Source organism: Saimiri boliviensis, chromosome 17 (assembly GCF_048565385.1).
Source record: "Saimiri boliviensis isolate mSaiBol1 chromosome 17, mSaiBol1.pri, whole genome shotgun sequence".
NCBI lineage: Eukaryota > Metazoa > Chordata > Mammalia > Primates > Cebidae > Saimiri > Saimiri boliviensis.
Genome location: NC_133465.1, coordinates 20,195,536 through 20,205,946, shown reverse-complemented (window position 1 = coordinate 20,205,946; position 10,411 = coordinate 20,195,536). Strand labels below are relative to the sequence as shown.

General features: G+C 56.1%; 1 protein-coding gene across 3 annotated transcripts in view; it reads left to right on the top strand.

The window, feature by feature from the left end:
- DOC2B (double C2 domain beta) overlaps positions 1 to 10,411 on the top strand; it is a 54,257-nt gene that overhangs the window by 21,181 nt on the left and 22,665 nt on the right. For all 3 annotated transcript variants that reach the window (XM_074388325.1, XM_074388326.1, XM_010339957.3), the window contains one exon: positions 6,743 to 6,822. In XM_074388325.1, the coding sequence (XP_074244426.1) occupies positions 6,743 to 6,822 (80 nt within the window). The remainder of the gene's footprint in view (positions 1 to 6,742; positions 6,823 to 10,411) is intronic.

The following is a 10,411-nucleotide window of genomic DNA, read 5'->3' as shown; positions in this document are numbered from 1 at the left end:
CCTAGAAGAAGGGGCGGGAGAGTTGTTCCCATTTCCATCATCTCCACTGCTGCACCAAGGAGGTGAGAGGGGAGGGCAGAGCTTCCGTCCCCACTCCTCGTGCCACAGAGGGCCCTCTGGATGGCAAATGGCCAAGAGGTGGATAGCTGGCTTTTTTTTTTTTTTTTTTCCTTTTTTCTTTTTTGGCTAGCTCTAACCTACAAGGCAAGGAGGATGGAGAAGCTCAAAACCCAGGCCAGCCAGCCCCACCTCCAGTCCATCAGCTCAGCAGCCCTTCACGGAGCATGTCTTGGCAGCAGGGCTGGGCCCCGGGCCGCAGATACATGCCGTGTGGGGGCCAGACTCACACAGGGTCAGCGGTGCAGGGCAGAGCGGGACGCAGCGTTGCTAGCTTCCACTTTGTGCTGGCCACACCCGCATTACCAGGACAGACCAAAGAAATGCTGAAAACAGACTCAGAAGAGCTAAGGAGGATGGTGTGCCACGGAGCCTGGGCCAGCTTGGGCCACTGTCGCCCCCTTCAAGGGGTGCCCCGCCCAGGTTTGGATCCTGCTGGAGGCTAAGCAAACATCCTAGGCATGGGAGCCCAGAACTCTTGGCTCTTGTCCACGGTGGGGGAACAGGTTCTGGGGTGGGACCGCCTTCCACTCAGTACCCCAGGCCATGCCCCACTCTGGGCTGTGACAACCAGATCCCTAGAATAAGCCTAAATGATTCAAGCCAGATGGTTCATTACGGCTTTAGCCAGGGTTATGCTATTTGCTGCCCTAATTATTGGATTATCTCTGTTCTGACAAGAAGAAATGAGGGCGGTTGCTCTGTTGTCCGAGGCGGAGAGTGAAGTGCTGTTTATGTGCTCAGCCTTTTCCCCCGGCTCTTTAAAGCCCTTCCTTTATTAAGTCATGTCAGAGCGCAGGCACACAACTCATCTGTTCCCAGCAGATCTCGCAGAGGGGTGACGACAGGGAGGAAAGGCGGCGAATGTCTGAGTGAGCAGCAGGACCTGGTCACTACCCTGCCAGTTCTAGGGTGGCCTCCTTGGTGTGCTGCCCTCCAGGCGGGCCCTGGGCCCTCAAACCACACACTGCCCTACCTGGGATGCTCTCCTGCCTGGCCCCACCTGTGGAAGCCCAGTCCATTCTTCAAAGCTGTCATCACCAGGTGGCTGTGGGTTGCAAGTGACAGAAAACCAACTCAGAGTGGCTTAAACCATGACAGCTGAGGTCTTGCTGCCCCAGGGCACACCAATGCGGCAGCACCTGAGCACCTCAGGGGTGATGGCTCTGTCTGTCTTTGCATGTGGCTGTCTGCTTTTCCTTGTAGACAGAAAATCAAGACCAATTTCCTATTCCCAAGGGTGCCTGGGTGAGGAAGGTTCAGGTGCAAACCAAGGTCAGAATGATGCTGTTGGTCTCCATCAGCGAGACAGGGCCCTCAGGTCCAAGGTGGCTGCTGTGGGTCTAGGCATCGCGTGTAATGATAAGATCCTCCCTTGGGTAAGGACCAATTTCTTCTCTCATGTCTGAGTTTAAGAGTGAGGAAACCTCTTCCGGAAGTCCCCAGGAGACCCGTCCTTTGGTCTCATTGGCCAGAATTGCACCGGAGCTGGGTCAGGACTGATGTCCATGCAGGTCTGGGGCAAGGACAAAGTGTGAGTGCACCTCCAAGGCTCTCCTCAGCAGGGGGCGTCTTCCAGCCCCCACCAGCTCTGGTGCCCCTTCCTTTGAGCCCAGAACCTCTTTGGCCCCAGTCGTGTTCTACCTGGACCTGTCATATTTTTAATGCACTCAACATGACAGCACCATGTGGCAGGATCTGTGCTAGGCACAGAGGTACAGGAATGCTGAGAGGTAACTCTTGAGTTGAGGGTATTCATCAAAACCAAGAAAAACAAGTGACCCTGAAGCGAGGTGCAGGGAGGCAAGAACCCCAGTGGAAGCTCTGGCTTGCAGAGGTCACTCACAGAGAGGGCTCAGCTCTAAGACTGGGAAGAGGGAGGAGGTGGGCTGGCAGAGGGGAAAGAGGAAAGGGAGGTGCTCCTGGCAGAGGGACAGCTGTGTACACAGGTCCTGAAGTGTCAGAAACTCAGCCCAGTGTAGGCGAAACAGTAGAGCCAAGGGGCTGAAACAAGGGGAGGAGACTGATGAGGAGGCCAAAACGGTCATATCACAGAAGGTCTTGAATGCCACACCAAGGAGGTTGCACTGAATCCAGGAGTTGATGGAGAATCTTTGAACAATTTAAAGCAGATGAATGAAGATATTTATAAAAATCGTAACACTCATCTCTAAGGTGCTGGGAAGCAGGGATGATGGCTCATTCCTCTCTATCCCCCCGCAGTGCCTGACTGGCTCCGTGCCTCAGTTTCCCCAAGTATAAAATGCTTTCAGCATAGGCTTGAGGATTTTCTATGGTCCTTGCCACAGTCATTTTGTCTTTGTAAACTATTTGAGAGTTTACAAAGACAATTTACCAGGAGATTTTCTTTCTTCTTCCAAAAAAAAAGAGAAACCAGGGCAGATTTCCTATTCCCAAGGGTGTGTGGGTCAGGAGAGTCCAGGCGCAAAGCAGGGTTAGGGTGATGCTGCTGTCAGTCTGCATCAGCCAGGCAGGGGGGGTTCGGCTTTGAAGGAGCCGGCAGGGGCTGGAGCTGGATTTTCTTTGAATCAGCCCCATTAAAGCTCTATAATTATCGACAGGCGGGGGAGAACTCTCAAAGGCCCATTAGTGACCAACCCTCATTATTTCTCTGCAAATGTAAACTTCAGTGGGGCCATGTGATTTGGGCGCTCCAAGGGCAGGGCACCATGACTCTCACAGAGAAGCGCCTTTCCCTGCCCCTGGGGCCCACCTCACTCCCAGCACAAGACAGAGGTGCTTTTCCAACTGGGAGGGCTCTCCAGGGCAGCGCTGAGGCCCCACCCTCCTTCCCCAAGAGCAACTCGGCTTTTCTGGCCTTTCGGTTCTTAGTTGCATCCTCCTAAGATTTCAGCTAAACAGAGTGGCAAACTGGCCTAAAACTGGAGTCTCACTCAGTACAAGACCCAAATAAAATAAAATATAAAAATAAAAGCTTATTGGAGCAGGGCGGAGTGGCCTGTGCCTGTAGTCCCAGCACTTTGGGAGGCGGAGGTGGGAGGATCGCTTGAGCCCAGGAGTTCGAGACCAGCCTGGGCAACATAGTGAGACCCACCCACCAACTGTCTCTACGTAAAAAAAAAAAATTGTTTTAATTATCTAGACATGGTGGTGTGCGCCTGTAATCCCAGCTACTTGGGGGGCTGACTTGAGAGGACTGCTTGAGCCTGGGAGGTTGAACTGTGATCACACCACTGCACTCTGGTCTGGGCAACAGAACAAGACCCTGTCTCAGAAAACAAACAAACAAAAAAACCCGCAACTTTTTGGGAGCCACTAGGCTTTAAGGCAGGGTTGAAGAGGCCTAGATTCTGCTCCCAGGTCTTCTGGGCCACGCTCTGCAGCTCCCCTCCCCCCTCTGAGCCTCATTTCTCTGAAGGGAAATGAAGAGTTTGGGCCGTGTTCTCCCCAAGAGAGCTTCGCCACATCTCTCAAAATTGAGCTTCTATTTATAAACTATCATTTCTTACAGACCTTCCACTGGAGTTCAAAGAAATTCATCAGTCCCTTCTTGGTAACATACTGGGCGTGCCGCTCCTTCCAAGGAGGTGGTAACAGGTGTCCGATCACCCCGTCCTCAGACACTCCCCTTCTGGAGCTGGGTGTCCCGGGGCGGACGGCAGGCATCCGCTCTGTCTTCTGGCTGCCCTTCTCTGGGATTGGGAAACAGGCAGCAGTCACAGAGTGTGCATTTTTCCACGTGGGCGGCACACCAGATCCGAGCTCCTGGGAGCACCTGGAGGCAAGTTAGTTTGAATGGAACTGCCACGTGTGTCTGCGTCTGCTCTTTGTTGGTCTCACAGGTGTGGCCAAGACAAGGTCCCTGAGCTCAGGAGGCCAATTCGTTGGGGAAACAAACCCCAGGTAGGCCCAACCTGAGCTGCAGATGGATTTACTGTCACGTAAAGTCAACAGCTCTGGAGAATATTGTTGGGGAACGGTTGGGGCATCTCGGGCTGTGGCTGTGTGCGTTGCCGCCGGAGCGGTGGGACGTACCTCCCTTCCAGCAGCCTCACCTGCCTGCCCCGTGGATGGCAGCCAGCACGCAGGCAGCCGAAGGCCAGCTACGGCTATTGCCGAGGTACAAGCACCCTGCTCGGCAGAACGTGTCCCAGGCTCCACTCAAGACCTAGTTTTTTTTTTTTTGTTTTTTTTTTTGGAGACAGGATCTCACTCTGCCACCCAGGTTGGAGTGTGGTAGAAAAATCACGCTCATTGTAGCCTCAACTTTCTGGACTGAAGTGGTCCTCCCACCTCAGCCTCCCAAGTAGCTGGGACCACAGGTATGCGCCACCACACCCAGTTATTTTTGTATTTTTGTAGACATTGGTGTTGCCATGTTTGGCCAGGCTGCTGTCGAACTCTTGGGCTCAAGCAATCCATCCACCTTGGCCTCCCAAAGTGCTGGGATTACAGGCGTGAGCCACCGCGCCCGGCCACTCAAGACCTGTTGGCTCTTAGTCTGCACACAGTTCTAACAAGTATCATTACCTGGTTTCGTGGGAGAAAGAATTATTGAATAGGTAAGAGAGCTGTTTGTGCTACCAGAGGCAAGTAATCTAATAGGACTTTCAGGCTGATGTCAAAGGAGGAGGCAGAAACATGAAGAAAACCAAAAAGAGGGCCCCCGCCGGGACCCTCAGTGGAGGGGTTGCCTCATTTACCCGTCCGCATCTGGACTATGACTGTGTCGTGCGGCAAAGTCATCGCAGCCAAAGAAATGACGTAGGTTATTCAGAAACGCTTAAGTGACTGTTATTCTGTTCCCAAAGGCAGGAAGGGAAACGATCCAGTTTCGGGCAGTTTCATTCCAAATGGGTCTCACAGAAGCAGTAGTGTGAGCTAGAAAAGCCACCAGAGGGGTCTGCTCCTTCCATAAAGATCTCCTGAGCGCCTCATACACCCCAGGGACTGTGTGCTGTGAGGGGGGTGCTATCACTGTCTCCATTTACAGATGAGTAAACGGAGGCACAGAGATGCCAGATAGGCTGGTCACACAGCAGGGAAGTGCGTGCTGGGCTCTGAACCCAGGAGACTGATGTCAGGCAGCAGGGCTTGCACCCCACACAGGGCTGCAGCCAAAGACAGAGACATGCACCCCATCCCGTGTGAGGAGGGGGTGATGCAGGCAAACGCCACTCCCGTCAGCAGCTCAGAGTGGATGACACTCCACACACGTGGCCCCTCACCAGCCCATTTCCCTGCAGACCTGGGAAACAGTTAATGTCTGGGCCCCAGCACTAGCCCAGAGATCCGAAAACTTGTTCTATAAAGGGCGGGATAGTAAATACTTCAGCTGTGCAGGCCAGATGGTCCCTCTGAAGCGGGAAAGCAGCCACAGGTGAGGCGTAAATGGATAGGCCTGGTCAGGTTTGGCCAGCGGGCCGTAATTGTATCTAGACCCATGCCGGGAGCCTAGTTCAGAGTCCTGGCCTGAAGAATAAAGTCTTTCAAGTTTGGCCTTCCCTTATCCCAGGATCACAGCAGCCACTAAGCCCACACCTGCTGGTTGGCCTGTGGTTGGAATGTCACCTCCTCCAGCCCCACTGTGCCATTGGCCAACTCCTACTCATTCCTTGTGGCTCCGGTGAAGCATCACCTCCTCCAGGAAGCCTTCCCTGATGGTCCCAATTCACATGGGCTCCCCGAGGCTCCTGGCTCACCAGGTTCTACTGCAGTAAATTCTTTCCATTTGTTCCTCCCATTAAGCTGTGCTTTCCTCGGGGCAGGGACCCTGCCTTACAGATGTCCGTGCGCTAGAGTCTGGCACATTGTAAACACTTGGTAAAGAATGAATGAATGAAACACCCGTTGACCAGCCCTGCAGACTCTGGGAGCAGACTCTGGGCTTCTGAAGCCATTTGTGAATGTGCATCTTGCTGTCTGGGGACTGCTCCCAAGCTCCACCCTCCCCATGGCCCTCGTGCTGGGAGCTGCTTCTGCATGAAAGGCCACAGCTGCTGTGCATGATTGACCCCAGGAAGGGATGCAGCTGCACCCAATTATGGCTGCGCCCTCCCCCTGGCTTTTGGGAGTTGCCGCTGCTGTTGAGAGACTTGAGGGCAGCGGTATTAGGACGTAGCTGGCTCCTCACAGCCTGCCCAGGGTCCCCAAGGGGCCCGAGAGACAGAGGAGTTGCAGTCTTGTGTGTTGCCTGGGGACTGGTGAGCAGATCAGCTGGTCCTCCTGGCCAGGCCTGCCCCTCTCAAAGCCTCCTCTTCTCTGCCTTCTCGTGTGATCCTTGTGACATTCACAGGTGAGGGAAACTGAGGCATGGGTGCAGTTGCGCCAGGAGGGCAGGAAGTCTTTTGGCCGGGTGCCCAGCTCAGGTGGGCCTCACACTTGGCCAGGCAGGACTGGGTGCCCACCTGACCTCTCTGGGTCTCAGTTTCTCCTCTGGAAAGGGGAGAATGGCGTGACTTCCCAGGGTTGGGTGGGGCTGGGAGGACGGGTGAGGGGCTGGCCTGCAGTAGGTCCTCAGTTCATGGCAGCCGCCATGGGATGGTGGCACCTGCCCAGGCCAGGCTCATCTGGCCACACAGGGGCAGGTGACGCTTCTCCAAGACGTGGCCAGCGTGGGATCTGTGCCCTCCTCTGTTCGCAGCTGCCCTGGGCACCCTGGACTTCAGTCTGCTGTATGACCAGGAGAGCAATGCCCTCCACTGCACCATCACCAAGGCCAAGGTAGGCTCTGCCAACGTGCCCTCAAAGTCCCTGCCCTGGGGTCCTCAAGAGAGGGCTGAGGTTAGGGAGGCCAGACTCCCCCATTTACTCTCCAGGCTTTTGGGTGTCTGTGCTGTGTGGGGTGTGGGGCCAGGAAAAAGTTCTTGCCTAAACCTTGAATACCTAACCCCAAGAAACCCCCTGGTTAGTCAGGCATTTCGGGGAGCAGAGAAAAGAAACAGACGAGAATGGGAGGATGAAGGCCTGGACGGAGGCCCCCGAGCCTGGGGAGGGGCTGCTGAGGGAAAGAGGGGCAGGGCGACGTCTGTCCTGCAGACCACGGGGGGTGGCGGGCTGGGGGCTGGTGCCCCTGGGCCTCCCAGATGAGCCACCGTGTACCCTGGAAGCCGAGCCACAGGCGGAAGGTGACGCCACTGCCGGCAGGCCGTCCGGGCCCCGAGCCCAGAGGCCCTCTGAGCCTCACCACGTGGGCTGGGGTCGGGGGGGTCTGTGGCCCCTCTGCTGCTGGGCCCCGCCCCTGCTGCTTCCCTCTGGCTCTGCCTCTTGAGCCAGAACGTGTCCGCTGCATATTCTCAAGTGTCCTGTTCCCTTGCCCCTCACCCTCTCGTTCCCTGTGGGAGGCAGGTGCCAAAGTTGGTGTTCTCTCGCAAGGTAAGGGCCTGTGTGGCCAGTGGAATCCCCTAGTAGTGCCACGCAAGGGCCTGAGCCAGCCCAGCTCAGATCCAGCGGCTTCCCGCAGAGCTGCCTGGGCTTAGGCCCTACCCAGCCTCCCAACCTGCAGCCCCCCTTGCCCTTCCTCCCAGCCTGCCAGTGAGGGCTGCCCTTGGCACCGTGCCCATCCAGTGGGACAGGCTACTGGGTGTCACCACAGGCCATCCCCCAGCCCAGCCTGGGCCATGACACATGGACCACCATGGGCAGGTGTGGGCGCCATCCACCCTAGGCCCAGGGCTCTGATTGGGCACTGAGAGGCCTGTACGCCCATCCCACCCCTGCCCTCCCCTCTAGAACCACCAGGCTCTGCCCCTGGCCCGCCCCTCTAGAACCACCCAGGCTGCGTCTCAGGGCAGGCCCAGCCTTGCCTTGCAGGGGTGCTCCAGCCCACCCCTAGGGCAAACTCCAGCTGTGCCAAGGTAGAGGCCAGGCTAGACTCCTCTCCTTTCCCTCTGCCCAGCTTTGTAGAGGTGGTCCAGGCCTGGGGACTGGAGGGGTGCTGGCTGCCAGGCCACTCTGGCCAAAGCCCCCCACTTCTCCCGATGCCAGACACCAGGGCCTTCCCTTCCCAGCTCCAGGTGCGTGTGTGTGCACACATAGTCAAGCAATGTGAGAATGAGAGCCGAGCAAGGCGGGTTTCCCTTATGTGGGTCTCTGTGTGCATGTGTGGGTACTGTGCATGCATACATGTGTGTGTCCTGAACAGGGGTCTCTGTGTGCATGTGTGGGTACTGTGCATGCACACGTGTGTGTCCTGAACGGAGGTCTGTGTGCATGTGTGAGTACTGTGCGTGCACACGTGTGTGTCCTGAATGAGGGTCTGTGTGTGCATGTGTGGGTCCTGTGCGTGCACACGTGTGTGTCCTGAATGTGGGTCTCTGTGCATGTGTGGGTACTGTGTGCACACACGTGAGTGTATGTCCTGAACGTGGGTCTGTGTGTGCATGTGTGGGTACTGTGTGTGCACGTGTGTGTCAACGTGAGTCTCTGCATGTGTGGATGCCGTGCATGCACACGTGTGTGTGCATGTGTGGATACTGTGCATGCACACCTGTGTGGGTACTGAATGTGAGTCTCTGTGCATGTGTGGGTACTGTGCATGCACACGTGTGTGTCCTGAACATGGGTCTCTGTGTGCATGTGTGGGTACTGTGTGTGCACGTGTGTGGGTACTGAACATGGGTCTGTGTGTGCATGTGTAGGTACTGTGCATGCACATGTGTGGGTATTGAACGTGAGTCTCTGCATGTGTGGGTACTGTGCGTGCACACGTGTGTGGGTACTGAACATGGGTCTGTGTGCATGTGTAGGTACTCTGCGTGCACACATGTGTGGGTACTGAATGTGAGTCTCTGCATGTGTGGATACTGTGCATGCACACGTGTGGGTACTGAACATGGATATCTGTGTGCATATGTAGGTACTGTGCGTGCACACGTGTGGGTACTGAACGTGAGTCTCTGTGCATGTGTGGGTACTGTGCGTGCACACGTGTGTGGGTACTGAACGTGGGTCTGTGTGTGTGCATGTGTGGGTACTGTGCGTGCACGCCTGTGGGTACTGAATGTGAGTCTCTGTATGTGTGGGTACTGTGCGTGCACACGTGTGTGTCCTGAACATGGGTCTGTGTGTGTGCATGTGTGAGTACTGTGTGTGCACATGTGTAAGTGTGTATCCTGAACGTGGGTCTCTGTGTGCACGTGTGGGTACTGGGCGTGCACACATGTAAGCGTGTGTCCACTTGGCCCGTGTCCCTCAGGTATCAGAGGTGGGGATGGGAGGCCGGTTCCTTGTATGTAAATTCAGTTCGGTAGGGAAGGGGGTGACGCAGGCCAGGGAAGAGCTGGGGTTCTGGGCTGAGGTGTGGGGAGGGGCCCGGGGTGGCCAAGCTGAAGCAGGGCTGGCATAGGCCTCTGGAGGGCCAGGGGGAGGCAGGACGCCCCGGGGTGTACCCTTGCTGGTCCCCCCGATATGGGTCAGTCTCAGTTTCCCATCTGTAAATACAGTAGTTGATGGTCCCTGCCCTGCATGGCTGTTGTGAGCATTACGTGAATTAACACGCAGCCCCTGGTGCTGCCAGTTCTAGGAGACTCTTGGTGGCTTTTTTATTGTGGTAAAATAAGCAAATATAAGTTTCCCATCTCAACCATTTTTTTGACTCCTCCCCTCCACGCTCAGCCATTTTTGGTGCGCAGTTCAGTCGTGCTGAGAACCTTCTACCTTCACACTGCTGTGCAGCCCATGTCCGGGACCCTCTTCAGTTTCCAGAACTGAAACTGCCCATTAAACAGCCCCCGTTCCTCCCCTCCGGGCCCTGGGGAGGCCGCCGCTTTGCCGCCTTCCCTCTGGATGTGACTGTCCGGGGTATTCCGGGATCCGCACACGAGCAGTTCCCCAGCACCTGTCCTTGGCGTCTTCGCTCAGCGCAAAGTCTTCAGGCTGCATCCCGTCGCAGGGCGGGTCAGAACTTCCTTTTTCAGGCTGAATGATGCTTGAGACTAGGAAGCTCCTCTCCTGAACGCTTCGCCAGCAGCAGCCTCCGAGAGGCCCAGGGCGGGCAGGGCTGGGCAGGGCTGGGGTTTTGGGGAGAGGCTGTCCTCTTAAAGCCAGAGCCCCCATGTGTTTCCTCAGTGCTGGCCAGGGCCTTTCCCGGGGCCTCCTCCGCCCTTCCTTCCTGGATTCGTCCGTTTCACACGGCGGGTAGAGACGTACCTGAGACTGGGTAATTTATAAAGGAAAGAGGATTATCAGACTTCCTGTTCCACAAGGCTGGGGAGGCCTCACGATCATGGCGGAAGGTGAAAGGCACATCTCACATGTTTGGTGGCAAGAGAGAGAATGGAATCCAAGCAAGATGGGTTTCCCCTTATCAGAC